The sequence below is a fragment of the Acipenser ruthenus genome, chromosome 8 (genome assembly GCF_902713425.1).
Source record: "Acipenser ruthenus chromosome 8, fAciRut3.2 maternal haplotype, whole genome shotgun sequence".
NCBI lineage: Eukaryota > Metazoa > Chordata > Actinopteri > Acipenseriformes > Acipenseridae > Acipenser > Acipenser ruthenus.
Genome location: NC_081196.1, coordinates 54256795 through 54277372, shown reverse-complemented (window position 1 = coordinate 54277372; position 20578 = coordinate 54256795). Strand labels below are relative to the sequence as shown.

Here is a 20578-nt window from a genome sequence, read left to right as displayed (position 1 = left end):
AAGGTTACATTAACAAAGGAACAGCCATTACAAACGAAATTGTGACGCAAAGTAAAACGAAATAGTTTGACAGAGCTGCCTACGTTTAGCAGAAAGAAGAAAGCTGGAGGACTGGATTTGTTCACAATGTGCTGTACAGTTATTTCACCTTGACTTTGAATTGTAAAGAGTTTGCATACTGCTTAGTCCTGGAAAGCTTTCCTGACTACATGCTTTGACTTTCTTGAGAAAAGCAAGCTCAGGAAATGTTCAGTTAACTTCTTTTGGCGGATGAATTTTCTGAATAAAAAATAACTGTCTTGGCATCCAAGTTACTCTTCAGCTATAATGCTCAAGTTCAAGGAGAATTTATTTTGTAAAGAAGCCCTTTGCTGTCCCACCCTAAATTAGGCATTGGAAACTTAGTGGACTTGAGCATTAGAAACACTAAGATAGATGTCAAAAGATGTTTTTGTTTTTTTTAATTTCTTACGTTATTGTATATATTTACCAAAATAAATGGTGCCCCATGCTTTTTTTTTTAAGAAAAAATTATTTTACTGTTATTGTATATGGCAAACACCATAATGTATACATTGCTGTAACATTTTCTTTCCCAATAACACCCAACCAGTGTTGGCCAAACACTCTTCGAATAATAATACATTTTATTTACAGAGCGCTTTTCTCAGACCCAAAACACTGTACAAGAACAACAATGCAAACATACAATATACAAAGGTACATATAAAATATCAATTCAATAAAACAAATCAAGTTAAAATAAATCAGCAAATGCTATCTTAAAAAGGTGTGTCTTTAAGTGAGATTTAAAAATATCCAGACTCAGAATCTCAAATAGATCTGGGCAGCATGGTCCATAGTCGTGGGTCAGCACTACAAAAAGCTCGGTCTAGTATGGAGCCTAGTCCGAAGTTGAATAAGACATCTAGAATCCATGTTGTTCCCACAACAGCCATTATTTCAATAATAGCATCAGCACTGTTGCGCTAGCTTTGGATACACTATGGCATATCATCTCTCTAATACTGAATGCTCCAGAGTAAAAGATTTTAAATGAATAAAAATATCATTCAGGATTATGTTGCAAAATATATTTTAGTAGGTTAAACACTGGTTACAGGAAAGTTGAATGCATTTTTGTAAACACTACATAATGTGTTTTAGCTTTTTTCCTAATCTCTTACACCAGTAACCTTTTTTAGATGCTGGCTTTGTAGTCGATAAATACTCATTAATAGTGGTAATAGAGCACCATAAATTACCACCATTTTATCATGTATGAAGAAAAGAAGAAACTTCCAATGGACGATAAACATGTCTAAAGACAAAGAATTCTGTTCAGTTCCTTTTGTGAACGATTCTCAAGCTGCTGACCTGGGATAATGTACATGCAATGTGTGGACAGTATGAATTGGGCTTGTGGCTTGTACAATGGGGGAGTAACCTCTGCCAGATCTGTGACACAGACAGACCAGGAAAGAAACTCTGGAATAGGTTATACCCCAAGCATACCTGTAACTTCTCAATCGTGGTTTGACATCAAGAGCCATGCTAAAATTAAAAAATACCAATCCAATGTAAAGTATGTTTGTGTATCATGAAATGATAATGTTGCTTTGTTTTTGCCCTAGCGTTATGCACAAGGGGAACGTGATCATTTTCTCTTCTATTCAGGTTGCTTATTTATGGACAAATAAAGTGTTTTCATTACTACCCTTGGTTTGTGTTCTTGATTAAAACCAGAAGAACTTACCTAAGCTGCCCCACTGCTGGGATAAACTGCAACAAAACAGGGGTGTCGGGTAGAAATGAATGTAAACACGTTTACTCTAATAATATAAATCAATTTATTAAAAAGTATAAATTATACATCTTTAAATACTGCAAGCACATTTATTGTATTAACCATTCAACTTTTGCACTGAACCATTAACCACATATATTCCTTAATGGCTGTAGTCAGGATTTTATAAAACCTGCAAAACAAAGACACATTTGAACACTATAATGCGCATATAACAACACCCTTAATATAAGAGGAAGTAATAAATTAAAACTTGACAATCTCAAATGCAATTTGAGAACCAAACTAACCACACAGAACATGTTGAGACACTTACTTATGTGCTATTTATTGTCATCCTTTTAATGTTTTTATTCACACCCTTTCTCGCTAATAAAATGGCATTGCGCAGAAAGTAACTTGACTTCCAAAGCATCTTGTACTGGCTGGGTTGAAAATCTCAATTGTCCCAAACAAGCGTCTTAACCACTATGCAAAAGAGCCAGGCTCATCTGCATTAGTGGTTATAGAGCTTTAACCTCATCTCATCTCCCCAACAGGGGGCAGAATCCGTAATGGCAGTTCATCACAGAATATATTTGCCTGCAGTAAACAAGTATCTGAACCCGGCTGTTGTATTCTTCAGCAATAGAGGCAGATGAGGGATACTGTTATTTAAACAAAACATGGTCAGGGTCAAAAAAGTGGACAGGGGGTAGCAAATGAAAGTAGAGAACACTGTTACTGTTTACCTGTAACCAAATGACACGTTTCTAAGACTACACTGCAGTTTAATGTGACATCTGAAAAGGCCATTGTATTTTAGTGGACTACACACCATGGTTATTTTATAAGAAAAATGTGGCAGTTTTGCTATTAACAGTACAGAAAAAATACTAAAACTGGTATTGAATGTATTTCTTTTTAAAAGTATTGCGACATTTTAACAAATTAATTACCACTGTAATGTCAGTTACAATGAGACGTGTGTCTTAGCTGTGACACTGGGCCCAATTTTCCACTGTGGGCAAATTACCCATTTAATACAATTATTATGGAGAGGGCAATTTGCTTTCTGATTTCCCACAGGGGTAAATATAGACCCCTATGTAAATAAACCTTCTAATAAATATGTGTGAGGCATAAAGAACACACTTAAAAATACCATAGACTTTAAGTACCTTGTGTTTATGGCTAAATAGTTAAAACCTACTGAATTTAAGGCACTGTAAAGCTTATATATCACTAAGTCAGATTTCAAAATGTACAAGTGCAGTATTAGTTTTCTTACATAGCAAATAAACCATTTAGATTTGTTCTATGTCTGAAGTTTCACTCCAGTCAGTGACAGTTGCCAGGCTGCTTCTGAAAGTGCTTGTAGTGTCTCCTTCAGGAAGTCCCGCTACAACAATCAATTGAAAGAAACTTGTATTATTCAGTCATTCCATATAAGTGATACACTGGAGCTGAGCAACCTGACTTAAAAACACATGAACAGAAAAAATGATTGAGAAATGACAACTGATCGCCAAACTAAATGATCCATGACAAAGAAATTCCTGATAATTGACGCTGAGACGTGAGAAATGACGATGTCCTAATATGGACACCGTACCCTTGCCCCAGAGGTTCCTGTTAATTATTTTTGTTTCAGTTTCAACAGTAGAATCGTTGTGCATTGTCTTGTTATCATTTTTCATAGAAAATAAATCCCAGTGAGATTAGAATTGCAGCGTATTAGAGATGTAATAATGCACTACGTTTCCAGCTCGCTCTCACTGGAGGAGCTTTTTCTCTTCAAGTCTGAACTCCTTTCAAACTTACGACACAGCTCCTTGTGATGCGTCTCTGTTTCTTATTAAACTTTATAAACACTACTGCATTTTTAAATAAAGTATAACATTTGGTTTACATCATTACTAATTAGGACACCATTTTTATAATTTTACATCAGACATCTCGCAAATAAAACAGATTTACAGTTCTTATATTTTCTGTTACTTGTTTCCATAACCACAAAGAAATGAAAACAAATGTCCCATACAAGGTGTCTACCAAAAATGCTAAGACATGGATACCAGCATTAACTAAGGCTTTATAATTTATATTAAGTTTTGCACTTTGGGTGACAGAACCGCTCAGCTTTGCAGTCTTCCTGCCTACCCAATGTGCTTACGAGAAAAAACTCTTATACAATGAGAGATGGGGTCAACTGTACATATAACCATAAGGTTATTCTGTAGCAGCCACTTACTTCGATTAACTCCTTTCGCGGTTGAAGGGCCCCAGACACTGGTATTAGTGGATGAATTGGACTCAAAGCTCTTTCTGACTGTGAAAGCAGGCTGGCCTTTCTCAGGTTTTGCTGCTAGAGGCTTATCTTCTTCTAAAGAAGAAATATCCCAATCATCGTCATCTACTTCTGAAAACTAATAACAAAAAAGGGTTGCAAGGAAAATGTTATCTATAGTGATCAACACTTTGTTTTTGTGATCCTATTTTCTGTTATGTGGAATGTAATAAACAAGTATGTAAGAATGTAATAAACTGTTAAGCACAGTCTTTGTTATTCTAGAAATGACATGACACATCATGCTCCATTGCCAACCCCCAGGGAGTGGTCAGAGTCACATTGGAGAACACGTGGAACCCTACAGATATCCTTGCCCTTTGAAGTTGGCAATGCTGCACATCTTTAGATTAATCAGATAATAATCAACAAGCACTGTCAGTTTGTAGGCCAGCGTGACTGTAAGTAATCATTGTTGACATTTTGGTCATGTTGGTCATTTTCAATTTTGGTATGTTTGACCGTCTCAGATTTTGTCAGTGCATCCAAAATAAATAAATAACCCAAAAAGTCATGAATCACAGGAGTTGCCTACCATTATAACACCTCCAAATCTTGGGAACAATGTGTGTTGTTCAAATGTGTATAGATTTCATACGTTAGAACAATCAATGGCTGAATTTTAAACGTTCCAAATTGCCAAGTAGTGCATCATTTCTCATACCGGTATCTCATAATACTTACCTTCAGTTCTTGAATCACCTCTTTTCTTTTTGGCACTTGTAATGCATCTACACCGCCAACTGGCTTTTTCTTGGCTCCTCGACTGGCTAGTTGTTTTTCAATATCTTCAATCATTTCTTTGATATTATTACCTTCAAAAACATTACATGTTTAGTTTTATATAAGCAAGCATGTATACACAAGATGGGAGTTAATGGTAAAGACCTTCTCTGTATTTCCTTTAGTTGATACATCTAGATTTTTTTTAATGTAACAAAAATCCATTAATTTACTTTATATGCAATGGTCAGTTACACTTTAAAATAATGGCTGCAAATTGCTATGAATTTCACTGCTAATCCTGCGCCGTTCCACTTTAATAATGAGTGTTACAGAGTTACCCTAAAATACACATTATCTGGAATGGTAGAATGTGTACAGCTTATGAATCTGCTTCATCACACTAAGATACTTACTCCGTAAGTTTGTTTCTGTGGCTTCTTTTTTATAACCTTGGAACCGTTTGGGATCAATCTCTTCCATCTCACTTTCCTCTGTCCAGTCAGTGTCACTCTCAACAGACTTGACCATTGTTTTAATGCTACTGGGAACTGGAGTTTTTGACAGGATAACTTTAGGCTCTTTGTGAGGTTTTCGAAAAGATTCGCCTTCTGAGTCTTCTTCTGAGCTGAATGGAGGAGTTCTAAAGATTTTTTTTTTATTATTAACTAGGCATCTGATTTAAATGCAAAAAATCACGATGTCCGTGTAAACAATATTCTAATAGCACTGTCTATAAAAACTGAGCTAGAAACAGACTAAATATATAGTACAATGACTAAACAATTACTTAAAAAAATTTAATTCAGTCTTGTGACTCTTCATTCCAAAATAATTTCCAATGCTGCTTACTTTGATGTGGATGTTTTTGGAGCTGGCTTCTTTGTTCGAAGGACAGGTTGTGGTGACGGCTTCTTGATTGATTTGGACATCATTTGTGGCTTCTGACTTGTTGGCAAACTATTTGATCTGCTTTTCTTCTGCTTATCTAATATAAATAAAAAAACAGTGAACACAGTACTATCATTGTTTTTACTTTACTTAAGATGTAACCGCCATAATCTGATGAATTAACCTAAATAAAGAGAGCGAGTCCTAGAATACAGATATTCATGCACAACTCAGTAACCCCTACCCGAAGACAGGTGATCAAAAGCAGGCATCTGTAACACTGAGCTTAGTGTAGCTCTCCTTTCCTGGACCTTGATCCTCAATTTATCAGAAAGATGTTCTCGGATGTTTTGAAAATCAGGCATTTTCTTTTCTTTCATTTCCCTTTGTGATTCCATTGTAACCATGATTTTATTAAGGTGGTCACTGGAGATACCACTGGAGAGTCCCTAATACAAAACAAAAAAACACATTGGAAGAAACAGTTTTTGCATGCAATACACATTTTCTGTGTCATGAAATACAACGCTGTTGCAAAACTTTCTAACAAATATTCAGGTCTAAAATAAACCTTTAGGGGCTTGGTCCCCATATGATCCTCATCAGCACCTCACCAAGTACACCATTTTCATTTGTATGACTAACCTTTTGACATCTTTTTTGTGTCATTACAACCTTGTGCATTTATAAATAAACATCACAAAAGCTCCTCACTCAATTTTAATACAGATGATTACAGAATATTTAAAATGTTGCTAACATATACCAATTCTCTTGGTAAGTCTTGAGAGCAGCAGCTTGCATTTCATGCATCTGATTTTCTGTTAAATATCACTTACTGGTTTCAGACCAAGAGATTCCAGTTTTTCTTCCACAGTCTGCTCTAAGATTGGGCGTAATTCCTTGGTTAATGAAGGATTTTTCTTCAAGGCCCTAATCAGAAGCTGGTTGCAATCAATCTCATTTTCTACAATGTTTGTTGAATCTGAAACTAGTTTAATTGCAAAAAGAAAATGTTACCACCAAATAAATTACATATAAACATATCTTAATATAATACTTAAACCAAACTGTTATCGTTTTTTAACAACTTATTCAAATCCAACATGTTATATTTTGTAAATATATGAGATGCTATAAGTGGTAAATCCGCATATCAGAATCCTTTGGATGCTCGATGATTTTACAAATTTTGAAGTGAAATAATTAGTTCATCAAAAAAACTGTGGTTCTGTACTGCTGCTACTTTTGGAAAATATCAATATTAGATATCAGTGTATGAAAGATGTACACGTTCTTTTCCTTCTGATCTGGGTATCTATTACCTTTATCCTCCTCTGAAAGCTCCTCTATAGGTTCCAGTATATGTTCTGATAATGCTTGCTCTAGCAACAAGGAAAACACAAAACATCACAAACGAGTAAAAGACAGACAAGAGAGGGGGACAGATAGAGGATGTTAATCTATGAATGATGGCTCTTTCCCCAAGCAGGCCCAGGTATAATAGATATGGTCACACTGCTGATAAAGCATCGTTGTGCAGCAGGGAATCAGGGAAGTGTAAGCACCTGCAAAGGTCTTGGAGAAATTATTGCTGTAAGAAGTCACATTGTCCATTGTCTAAAGATGGACATGCTGGACAACCATAAGCATTGTAAAAGAGCCTCTGCATTTAGGGGTTTGACTCTGTTCTTACAAACTGCTTACCGTGTGTCACTGGCTTGGCAACAGGAGCCTGTGGTGCTGGAGTAAGTACTAAAAGGCAAAAAAAAGACAACATGTCAGCAAAGAACTAAAACCGTATTGACAACATATGTCTCAGAGAGCAACTCTTTTGTTGAGCACTTGTTTGACAAGTCATTTATATAATTATTTCAAATAATTAAGTCTTCTTCCCTAAAGAAATAAGTTGCACATCTTTTTTTTCTTTTTTTGAAGCCTTTTATGTATGAAAATCACAGAACTGTTTAATGTACTGAACCAATAAATACTATAATTAAAATGCAATCCAAGGGGGGGGGGGATTGGGAACCTATTAAGTGCCACGGTAGTGTATTGGAAACCTTTTTTTTGGGGGGGCCCCCCTATAAACCATATAATAAATTAATAAATTACCAGCATTTTCTGTAATCCTTTCTGGTGGTTTTGAATAATGTTCTTTAATCTTAAAAAAAAAAAAAAAGAAAATACACTCAGCTTTGTTAAATTATATTTACATTAAAGCAGCAGGCAGTCTTCATTAACTTCCAAAACATTTTTTTTTTTACAAAAGATAACACAATTTCCTTAAAAACGACTAAGGCTGACAAATTGGCTTATGAAATCAAGTGTAAATAATACAATTAAAAGTGCATCAAAATTGTTCCATAGATAATGTTATATTTCATTAGTTCGAAAAAACAGAAATCTCTCCCAAAATTCTCAGAATTTCTTTGAATGAGTTGGGGTTTATTTTAATACTAAATAAATACTACTGTCCTTTAACCTCAAGATTAGGATACATGCACTGTTGACATCATCAAAACAAACCCCAGTGTATTTTTACTCTCTAAAGATTAGATTAGGAGGTTGCTTGCTACTACTTGATTCTAATTACAAACCTGTTCTTTCTGAGTACAAATTATCACATTCTGTTCCTTCAGCTTCTGGCCCAGTTCTTCAATTCTTTTCTTGTAAAAGTTAATGTTGACTTTTTCGTCCTCTGACAGTGAAGACTGGAGCCTCTGCAGGTCACTCTGAAGCTACAGAACAGCAGGCAAAATCAGTCAACCTTACAGTGTGTTAAAAGACCCTCTGTCTGTCGTGAGTGGATCACTGGTAAACCGCTGAGTAACCAGACTAAACTGATGGCTAATTTATTCACATTATGTTAGGTGTCTATGAACAGGCTGGCTGTAGTGGTGACGTTAGACCCGGAAGAACACACAGTACTGCAAGGTGATATGGTGAATGTGCTGGCTTTCGCGTTTTATTGCAAAATAAACAGAGTGAAACAAAACACAAAAAAACTTTGTAAAACAAAACGACACGATGGTCAAAACAGACAGACAACAAACAATAACAAGTATCGTGCTGGTTTAAAAGCCAGCATGCTTAGCAATTGTTATTTGGTTTTCTTATTAAATTACCTCCTCTCCACACCCGTTCTCCACTCACGAACACACAACCCTGAGTGAGTGCTTCGTTCATCTATATATACAATTGTGCCAGGATTTAATTACTAATGAATTATTCACTTGAATCCCAGCACGTGAACTAATCTATGCACTCCCCGTGCTCACATATTAATACACATTTTATATATATATATATACATACACATATATACACACCAACAATAACACACAACATACAACATAAAATACAATCCACACACAGAGGCGCGTCACCATGTTTATTTCTAGAGATACTAAGATGTATGCTGCGGCTGCTACTACTAGGAGCAACTGGAAGAGAAGCTGTATAAGCCATGCATATTTGTACAGGTTGCTTTCCTAGAAGCGTTGTGACTACACACACTTTTATGGTCCTTTGAGTGAGCATTAAGAGTGGGCTATTGCTAGACACTCCCTTTCCCCCAGTGGTTGGTTCTGGAGCTACTATGCTATAAATCATTACTGCCGAAGCTGTAAATCTGAAGTTAGCCAACATAAAAATTTGTACCGCAAAGAAAAAAGTTTTTTTTTTTAAATGTAAACAATAAAGAATACAACATCTGTCATCAATGCCAAGCATTCATTTTAGTTACCACTATACCACTTGTCATGTTTAATGTCTTACATTCATTAGTTGTGCCCATTGCACCCTTCAATTTGAAGCAGATTGGGTCTTTGATGACCGGAGTACTATCCGAGGTATCAAACGATAGCTTCTTCTGAAACAGGGTACCCTTCCACATACATGTTGATATATCAAAGGGTACCCTGGTTTACAAAAAGCTATCATCTGGTACCTCGGAAGGGATGAATTACATTCACAGATGCCTTTGGTTGGGGGTTTAGATAAATACCTGATACTTTTCCTTGTCATGTTCTTTGTGAACTTTCTGCATCCTTTCAGTCCACTTTTCCTCCTGCAAGTAAACCCGTTATTTTTTTAATTTTATTTTATTAAAAAAAAAAAAAAATGTTGTGTATTTGCACTGTGGCTGCTTACTTTTAAAAATCTAAAATACATTAAGACAATTCAACCTATACATCACTGTAAAAATGCCATTGTTATATATAAAAAAAAAAAAAGTTTGGGTATCTCTGACAGCAAAACCATAGTCGACAAACAATGACCTCATAATGTGTATGACGCCATTCCCTAATAATAGTAAGCATCCTAGCGTAACTACTGCACAGTATAAAAGCCCACCTGTTTTTGAAGCAGCTCTTTAAGACTCTGAAGATCCTCGTGGTACCTATTTTTCTCCCCTTCAATCTCAGTGTCTCTGTCTTCCTTTAGAACTCCAATGTTAGACTTCAACTGTACATTGGACTTCTTCATCTCTAAAAGTTCCTGAACATATCAATAAAAAAAAAGCTTTCATGAAAACTGGAAACAACAATTTCAGTTTTACTATAAAGCGTAACTAGTGGTAATACATTTTACATTTTAAAATAAAGTGATTAGAACACACTGACAGGACCAAAACCTGCTGCTTACTGACAAATGATGGAAATGTGTGACACAAGCAGTAACACCAGTCAAGCAAATAATCTGGAGGGACTATGGTGCTCAGTTCTACATGTATTAAAATACAGATCAAATAAATAATAATATAAAAATTTGCACTCCATATACAGACAAACAGAGTGACTTTCACAAATAGTACATGATTCTTCCAACCACTTACATTTTCTAAAGCAGTGTTTTTAGTAGACAACTCCTTGAATTCTTTAATGAACATCTCTCTCATTTTGCCTATTTCTCCACCAAGCTTGTCTTTTTCTTCATCTTTCCACTTTTCAAATCTCTTTATAGTTTCTTCTTCCTTTGTCCGCTGATATTCATGTTCCTACAATGGGGATTTTTGTTCAAAACGTATTAATCGGATGGTCTTATTATGTAAAAAATCTACTGTTTTTATTCAAGTACACAAACAAACACAAAGCAACAGTACTAACAATAATAACATTTCTGGTGTTGCTTTACTGCCACCTAATTCCACTGCAAGTAAATGACTGCTAAGTATAAACCAAATATATATAGTTTTGAAAGCGAAATTTAAGCAACGCAGATCTCATTTAGTATTTAGACTAAAGAAAATTGGATTAAAACAAATTGAAAGAAAACTGAAATACAAATAAGCATGCCACAACATAGCAATAGTTCACTAAAAGTGTTTAAAGGAAGCTAAATATTAAGTACTTAGATAAATCTAGGATTGTGATATTGCTATACCTGTGAAATTCTCTTTTCCCCTATCTGTTGCTTAGCTGCATCGACACTATGGGTCTGTCTTATGTACTGCCTAAGCTCATCTAGCTCTTCCTGCAATCTTGATGTGTGGTACACCTTCTATTTTAGTAAGAACAAGACAACTTGTAAATGTTTAATCATTACTATTTTTAAAAAAAATCATGCATTTAAAGATTTATTTGGGTACTAAACGTAACAAATAATGTTTTACATTAGCAAGCTGGTAGCTGCCGGTCAAAAATTGTTATTTATATTTATTTAAAGCGATTTTGTTCCTCAAAATCTTGCAGAGCAACTTCAACCAGATTGGCACGGCACTAGACTTCTATTTAAAAATCACCTACAATGCTAATAAGAACTTAAGCCTACTTCCAAGCCACTGAGTAAGAAACTCTGAGAATCTAGTGTCATGTTCTTGAAAGAGAAAATTACCTTTAGTGTTGGTCTGTGACTCATTTTCAAGTATGGTTCTACAAATTAATTGTTTCATAGTTATGTTACACTTCTATTTTTTTTTTTTTGGGGGGGGGACTTTTATGGCAACACTAAAGAAAAATGGTGTTCTATACAGTACCTTGGAAAGTTTTTCCATGTATGCGTGTTGTTCAGTTTCTAGCTGGGATCTTGTAAGCTCTAACTGTTCCTTCAGCTTGTTGATCTCATCTTGGAGTTTACCAGTCTGTCCTTTTTTCTGCTTTTCAGCTAATATTCATAGTATAAACAGAAATGTAATTGAATCACTTTAATAAGGCATACAAACACAAACAGGCATCTACCTAAGAAGAAACAATTCGAATCAGTTTTTATCATGATGTGCAGCATGGATTAGGAGTTACTCGAGGGAAGGCGGGATGTGGTCATGCTTATGTTTATCCTACTGTATTTAAAATAAAACAACTGATTTTCAGTATGTTACTAAAGATGCGCTAGCCAGAAAGAAGTTCCACCAAAGATAATTGGTGTTTGCCCCGTCGAGGGTCAAAATTTATTTTTCTACTTAACAAGCACACAAAATCATATGCCTTCACTTCTTACAAAACTTTAATCAATAATACATGTTGAGGGAAATCATGAAAGGTTTCTGCAAATAAATGTATTCAGCAATGTTTCACATCTAAACAAAACATCATCTTCCTGTAATTTTCAAAATGTGTGTACCAGATAAATTAAGTGTTTACTAGTATAGGCCACATTTATTTAAATCAGCTATATGTGAAATAACATTAAGCAATATCACATGAAGAAATTAGGTGTGAAAGTTCAAACATAAAGTGATTACACATTCGTTATTTAAAAAAAAAAAACAGGATCACACAGGAAAACTACAACTGCGGTTGTATCTGTACAGATATAGCATCTGTAAAAAGGGAGAAATGAAACAGTGCTATTGTATAAAGCAACAGGGTTGTAAAAACCAAGATACTATGGCTAAGTCCCTTCCTTGTTCAGATCTGATACTGTACCAAGCAGATTTATATTGGCAAATAGCACCACCTGGTGTTAACTATTTTACCCACATTTTTTTTTATTTCTTAGGATAACATTTCTCACATATCTAATAGCTCTCAGGGTGGATCTGCAGGAAGTAACACAGCTGTTAATATCTAACAAGCACCCCCACTTTGAATAACAACAGCTTTCACAATATGCAGTATTGTTCTGTACTTACCAATATCATATTCTCCTAGGTGACGGCGTTGCGTATGGCTTTGCAGAAAGGAGTAGTTCATGAACGCCTTGTCACAATGCTGACACTGGAAGACACGCAGTAGGCAAACACTTGTTGAGATTTAATACAAAGTAAATATGACCATTTATATATCTGCAGGTATAGACTAAAATAGGCTATATTACTGTTTGGGCCAGGATTTTACAAGACAGCCTCCAAAACCTGCTGCAAAGCATGCGTCGCAGATGTAGCCTACTGCTTGTATTGCTTTCAACGGTGGCCACACACGCTACTAGCCTGTGACTTTCACACAGAATCCCTCGTCTCCCCATAACTTTAGACAGTAAAATGTCAATTGTTAACCAGCACAATAAAAAGTCACTGCACCTGCTCTAAAACAGAGTTTGTCATTTTTCAATCACATTTAGTGAATTTTATCAAAATATAAGTGATAAGTTTCTTTTGATGCTCAGTATACACACACAGACACACACACACACACACACACACACACACACACACACACATATTAGCTCAAAGAGCCAGCTGCCCAAAGTTTCGGTATGTTGCAAACTGCCTCTAAAAATGAATTTCCTCCTAAAGAAAAATCAGTGTTATAATTTCATTACAACCAAAACCCCTGGGCTATAGTGTGGGTTTCTTTGAAAATCTGTTTTCTCTGAAGCGTTTTAAACCTCTGCTGTGCATCAAGCTAGTCAGCCAGATTGATGTGACAAGGAGGCGTAAAAGCTAGTTCTATGAATAGTTTAGTACATTTACAATGCAATCCTAACCGGCTGACTCAGGCTTCATTTAAAATGTACACAGCTGCTACTGATACCTACCAGACCATAAAACATGTATGTGTTAGAGATTGGGTAAACAGCATCTCCAAAACATTTACTATAGCTTACTCATTAAAAAATATACATCTAGTTAAAAAAATAAGGTTGTATTAACTGTTGCATTTTTCTTTAAACGAAATCAACTTTGAAATAATAATTTGTAATGCTAACATTATTAAGATAAATGATTAGGTATACTTCCTTATTTTGACAGCAACTACAGTAATCACAAAAGGAATGACCAAGATGTGACTGGTGGCCCATGAAAAGCAATCTTTGATCCCAGTGTAAGATGCCACTCATGCAGTTTTATCATTCATTCTGTTGTACTTTCTAGGCATGGATATGTAATACAATATGAATTATTTAACTGTGCTTTACACATACAGTGCCTGTAAGAAAGGCACCTTCTTTGTTAACCAGACCTGGGATCAATTACAATGCGTAATTCGCACTCACAGCCCCTGACCCGTCCCCTGAACTGTAGTGCGTGCCTGATGACTTCATATAGACCACCCCTTGCGTGAAGACATTTCCCCTCCCCAAAACACAGATGCAGAAGTCTTTAAATCAACAACAAGCCTGTCATTTGTGTCACTTGTGTGTTTCTACTTCAAGGTGGTTGTTCCGTGCTAATTAAGATTTAATTTTGCCATCAGAAATGGAGCAAAGCATTAAAAACGTGCTTGTCGGTACCGTCTACTTGTCAGACTCTGATATGTAAATAACACGATAAATAACATCTTTCTTTAAATTTCCACTTCCAGAGTGTCTTCTTCTAATTAAACAAGTGCTATGTTCCGGTCTAAAAGCACATTACTTTTAAACAAAGGCCTGTATTCGCCGTGAAAGAAAACTTTCATTTTCTTAACAACTTCACTGCAATGATTTGTTTTATTCTAGATAGAAGTACCCACAAAACCAAACATTCCTATTGGTATCAAAATATGATCACAGGTTTGTAGATATGTGTGAAAAAGAATATTTCTGACAATAAAGTTTCAAGGCAACTAGGCTTGTTTCTTATTTATCCCACATAAATTATAAACGTAAATGTCTTTTCACATTTCACAAATACAAAAATGTGTATTTTGGGATCCCCTGCCTCTGGCTCTCTTAGCGTTCTGTCATATTTTTTGGTTCTGTTGTCCAAGTAAAAATTTCAATTGTAACTGTACTCATTATAAGTTAAGCAAAGGCCAAGCAGTTTCAGGGGTGACAATGATTAGGCCTGCCCTAGTAATCTCAGAAATAGTCATCTGTCAAACGTTAGATATGTATTCTTTTTTCAGTAATGGCAGACAATTTGACTGTTAGAGTTAATTAATTAACGTTTTGAACATGGAATATTTTGAGAATTAAAATTCTAATTTAGGTTATTTATAATAATAATATATTAACGCTATTTTGTAGCAAACATGTTTGTCATCAGCATATCCGTATCAAGTAAGATGATTATATACAGACGTGCTCAAGATTGAACAGAAGGATAGTGCGAATGGTAGAAAAAGAACCATGGATAACTGCCAAAGAGATACAAGCTGAACTCCAAGGTGAAGGTACATCAGTTTCTGATCGCACCATCCGTCGCTTTTTGAGCGAAAGTGGGCTCCATGGAAGAATACCCAGGAGGACTCCACTTTTGAAAGAAAAACATAAAAAAGCCAGACTGGAATTTGCTAAAATGCATATTGACAAGCCACAATCCTTCTGGGAGAATGTCCTTTGGACAGATGAGTCAAAACTGGAGCTTTTTGGCAAGTCACATCAGTTCTATGTTCACAGACGAAAAAATGAAGCTTTCAAAGAAAAGAACACCATACCTACAGTGAAACATGGAGGAGGCTCGGTTATGTTTTGGGGCTGCTTTGCTGCACCTGGCACAGGGTGCCTTGAATCTGTGCAGGGCACAATGAAATCTCAAGACTATCAAGGCATTCTGGAGCGAAACGTACTGCCCAGTGTCAGAAAGCTCTGTCTCAGTCGCAGGTCATGGGTCCTCCAACAGGATAATGACCCAAAACACACAGCTAAAAGCACCCAAGAATGGATAAGAACAAAACATTGGACTATTCTAGAAGTGGCCTTCTATGAGTCCTGATCTGAATCCTATCGAACATCTATGGAAAGAGCTGAAATTTGCAGTCTGGAGAAGGCTCCCATCAAACCTGAGACAGCTGGAGCAGTTTGCTCAGGAAGAGTGGGCCAAACTACCTGTTAACAGGTGCAGAAGTCTCATTGAGAGCTACAGAAAACATTTGATTGCAGTGATTGCCTCTAAAGGTTGTGCAACAAAATATTAGGTTAGCGGTCCCATCATTTTTGTCCATGCCATTTTCATTTGTTTTCTTATTTACAATATTATGTTGAATAAAAAATCAAAAGCAAAGTCTGATTTCTATTAAATATGGAATAAACAATGGTGGATGCCAATTACTTTTGTCAGTTTCAAGTTATTTCAGAGAAAATTGTGCATTCTTCGTTTTTGTGGAGGGGTACCAACAAATTTGAGCACGTCTGTATGTGAATGCATGTTGTTGCTATAGATGTTGCATAAATGTAAATATTGTTTTTTTTATAAAAAATAGTCAAAACGCTAGGTGTACTGTTCAGTGTAGAAGGCATCGTTGTAACCCTTTGCCTGTGATGAGTTCTATAAATTACTCATGATCTCATGGATTAAAGGCATTATGAATTGAAAGGAACTTGATTTATCTTTGTGGCTATGGAGGTCCTGTTATTTGGGATTAGGGAACAAAATACCACCAGCAGACACCATCTGCTCAGGCCTTTTTTCTGCTAGTTGGATTTGATCATGTTTTCAAAAAAAGCAGGTTTTGTTTAAAACAATATTATAAAACGTAAATGTGTTATTGTTTTAAAAAAGGATGCCTGCTTCATTTTATTTCTTTCACAATATCACATAACCTTTTCTAACCGCAAAGACCGGCTCTATTTGTTTCTACTATAAAAACATCCTTCATAGCAATTTGCTTATTTTAATGTTTTTTCTCTATTAATAAACATGCATTTAACAGAGATAAATTAATTAAGTGTGTATTTGAGGGGAATGAGTCATGCATATGCTAATCCCTTTATCTGCACAAACCTTATGGTAATTACTGACACCAGCCTGAATCATTGTCTGCTGGGTGGTGATGATCTTTTTCCTGCGTTTGCATTCTTCCTTCAGTGACTTAATCTCCTCTGATTGTTTTACCATTTCCCTCCTAATCTGTTCTTTCTCCTGCCCCAAAGCAGTTATCCTCTCCTCCATAGTGTGCAGATTGCAAGTGAGATATTCCTGAGAGTGAAGCAGGTATTCCACATTGAGCTGGGCCAGCCTGAAAAGCTTCAGCAGGACTGGATCCACTGGGTTCTGACAATAAGGGCACCTTTCATTGTCCATGTTGCAGAATGTGATGGCCATGATGTTCTCCTGCAGTGTGTTGATGTCCAGTTCGCTGGCCACTCTGTCCACATTGATGGCACTGATCCTCCTCCAGTCCACACTCTCGAGACGTGCTCTGAATTTAAAGGCTGGCAAATGCCCCCCAACCATCCCTGTTATTGCAGGCATTGGTGCTGGTGCTGACTGAGAGGGTATGCTGGAGGGATACTGGCTCTGAGGTGAATTCAGTAAGGAAGGTATCCCAGCCGATGACAGAGTCCCTGGGGTTTCAGATGTAAATGGATAATACACGTTGTTGTAAAATGGCTGAAAATAAATGAAAACATTTTTAAAGTTAAAGTTTACATAATTCAGCTGATATTTTTTAAACAACTATCAACAACAACAACAACATCAACAACACAAATAAAGTATACAGCCACACAAATTCTAGAAATGCAAGTACAAAAAAAAAACAAAACCCTGAAAACCAAGCAAATGACAGCTTATGGAACATTACATACAGCAAACAGTAAGGCGTGTTAAGCAAGACCGTACATGCAGGTACGGTATTTCAAATTATTTCTGAAACAAGAGCCGTCTTGGCATGCTCGCTCTGTTTTCGCGATACCTTGTTACTTGTTGTTTGTCCTTACCATCTCCGTTTTGTAACCCTCTGCGCTTGAAGAAAGGGAGTGTGATTTAAAAGGATGTTGTCTCCTCCTGCTGTGCTTTGTGCTGCTGCGACACGGATCAGGGAGTCTTTCCGGTCACCATGGTAACCAAAATTAGCATCTTTGAAAGCACTACAGCCAGAAGGACTCGGCTGTAACGACGGCGAGGGAGAGAGCAGGGAAGATGAAACATAATAACAAAATATATATAATAATGTTTTTCAAAGCTGAATGTTACATTATTTTGGTTCTTCAACAAAACATCTACTGTTTTACATTAAGTAAATGCTGTAATAAATATGGATTTAAAAATATAATGACATGTTTTATAAGGCACCCGCCAGTGTGTACTCAAAGGTTTTACACACAAGGCATTATTAGCTGTTAAATAATTTGCGTTTCAAGGCAAGAAGGCCTTATCACATACAGTACAAAAAAGCCACCTACAGGAGTTTTACCAGACTAAAAAATAAAAAAAATTAACATCTAAATACATCCATCCATTATCTGTAACCGCTTAATCCTATAGAGGGTAGAAGTGAGCCGGAGCCCAACCCGGCAGACACAGGGCTCAAGGCAGGACTACACGCACCCCGGATGGGGCGCCAGTCCATCGCAGGGCAACTAAGAGGCAATTTGGACTGTGGGAGGAAACCCACCCGCACACGGGGAGAACATGCAAACTCCACACAGACAGACCCCTGAGGTCGGTGTGTAATACTCTGCATCCCCTGCTTATATTGTATTATACAATCCGGTGGTCTGGCAATTCGTCTTCCGACACGGTTTGTTTTAATCCCGCAGTTAACACTTTTTTTCTACTGTTAAGGTTAGGGTTAGACTAGTATATTTGCATTATTACGGTACAATGTTTTTTACTAAATCAAAAACCACTTGATTACATATCGTACAAAAAGCAGGGGATCCAGAATTGTATTAGATGCAGAATATTACACTTCGCCGAATCGAAGCCAGGACCATGGAGCTGTGTGACTCGGCAGCAGCGCTAACCACCGAACCACCGTGTCGCCCCATTTAAATACAAGTGAAGGGAATAATGATGCCTACATGTTGCCCCTTTATGCGTATGATATACATTCAAGATAATTTAATATTTCAGATAAACGACTTGATGCAGTGGCATGGTTTCAAACATCACTCAATACACAGCATGGTGATTGCATGTTTTACCTAAATTCCTCTGCACCCCCGATGCCTTAGAACTTAGTTAAGCGTGCCTGAGAACAATGCATGCCGAAAATGCTTCTGACTTGCAATTTAATGTAGCTTTAGGCACAGATCTATAGTTTCTGTTTGTTTTATTTGGAGCACGAAGGTTATGGTATACACGTATATGTAAACTACATGTAATGTTATTTATAAAACAAATTCTGTCATGTTTTTTGCGCTTGTTTTACACTGTTAACTGTTTGTTATCATATTCTTTGTAAATAAACCAAGGGAATCTCTCCCTCTTTCATTAAAAAAAATCTATATAAATAATTCCGTTTCATAAATTAGCAGACCAATATTTCCAGCAATACAGAAATATAATTAACACATGTCTACTTACTGTGTTGTTCGTATCTTACTTGTTTGTGAAAGCAGTACATTATTAGTAAAATAACATTCTTAAGAGTTTCCATTTGTATAACAATTGCGCTAAACCAGTGCACGACGTGGCCTATCACACAGTCTGAGCCATCTGGTGGCAAAGCATTCTAGTGCAGTTCTTGCTTGGAACTGTTTTCTTTGTAAATTCATGTCTCAACAAGCTCATTCAAACAAATGATTTGTTCCACACAAGAGCATAATAGAAAGTTTTCGTTTCAAACTTTAAAAAGGCATGTGCTCGCAAACTTTATGCATGCAAACAATTCAACTTGCAAGTTATAGAAAAAAAAACCGTTTCTGTTTCTGCGCCTCCGTGAAACAGTCTACTTAAAAAAACGGGATGAGAAAATAAATAGATACAATGCTTTACAGTGAGCAAGTGTTGATTATAAAATACTTACTACCACGAAATTCACTATTGCTTCGTTTCTTCTGAGTTTGAAATGAAAATACCAAAACGTTTTTTTTTTTCTTTCTTGTTTTTAGTCTACCCAAGTCTGCTTGAAAGTGAGCGGCGGTGACGTATAAGACATTCCAAAACCTTTTCATCATCACCATCTCTCCTTACAGCACAGACCGGGGGAGGGGAACAGCGGCACAGGCAGGGAGACAAATGCTGTTTTATTTCACCAATAATAACACCTCACGTTGGGATGCAAAGAGGGGGGTTGGCCAGGGCACCGGTGAAGCCCTATTTTATGTTCTCATTATGAAACAGAACAGGGAAACCCATGCTGAGTTTGCCTGTAGTGATTTTGTTTGAATGCAGCTGATTTACATTGAAACAGACATGCTTGGTCTTGAAATTTTGGGGTACCTTTCCTATTCTAAATTATATTTTACAATTGAATGCATGCTTATGTGCAACACTCTCAACAGCAATATGTATGAGAACAGAAACTCTGTAACATGCACAGCCTTTTATAGTTAGATTAGAATGATTCAATTTACTCAATAAACATGATGTTCTAAAGACGTCTTGATTATTCACAGGCTAATGCAGTATTGGTTCTTGTGAGTCTAAGAAAATTAAGCAAAAGCGGAGCTGTAAACAAACGCAATCCGGACTACTGGATGTAATTAAAAGAATGAATCATTATTAGGATGGGATTTTGGTACCAAAGTACCAAAAAAAAAGCGAACCTTGCCTAAACACAGTTTAACACTTGACCGTTCTGACTTCTCCTTGAGTCCATGTCTAGTCTGTGCGTAGTCCGTTGGAGGTGATG

At 36.4% G+C, this 20578-nt stretch overlaps 1 protein-coding gene across 5 annotated transcripts; it reads right to left on the bottom strand.

The window, feature by feature from the left end:
- Positions 1-1836: 1836 nt before the first annotated feature.
- On the bottom strand, positions 1837-19885 carry LOC117406654 (cilium assembly protein DZIP1-like). 5 transcript variants are annotated; one of them, XM_059029294.1, is made up of 19 exons: positions 19751-19885; positions 17718-17887; positions 16780-17388; positions 12826-12910; positions 11731-11858; positions 10591-10752; positions 10110-10253; positions 9760-9822; positions 8351-8491; positions 7866-7914; positions 7458-7505; positions 7076-7135; positions 6590-6741; positions 5995-6199; positions 5712-5847; positions 5276-5502; positions 4821-4951; positions 4041-4215; positions 1837-3188 (listed from the first exon to the last, which is right to left on the bottom strand). In XM_059029294.1, exons 2-19 carry the CDS (start codon positions 17718-17720, stop codon positions 3094-3096), a joined length of 2613 nt encoding a protein of 870 aa, XP_058885277.1. In that variant the 5' UTR covers positions 17721-17887; positions 19751-19885; the 3' UTR covers positions 1837-3093. The 5 variants fall into 5 exon arrangements, with proteins under 5 accessions (XP_058885277.1, XP_058885281.1, XP_058885278.1 ...); XM_059029298.1 differs by having other exon boundaries at positions 17693-17887; positions 19751-19884; XM_059029295.1 differs by lacking the exon at positions 19751-19885 and adding an exon at positions 19309-19712.
- Between the last annotated feature and the right edge of the window lie 693 nt (positions 19886-20578).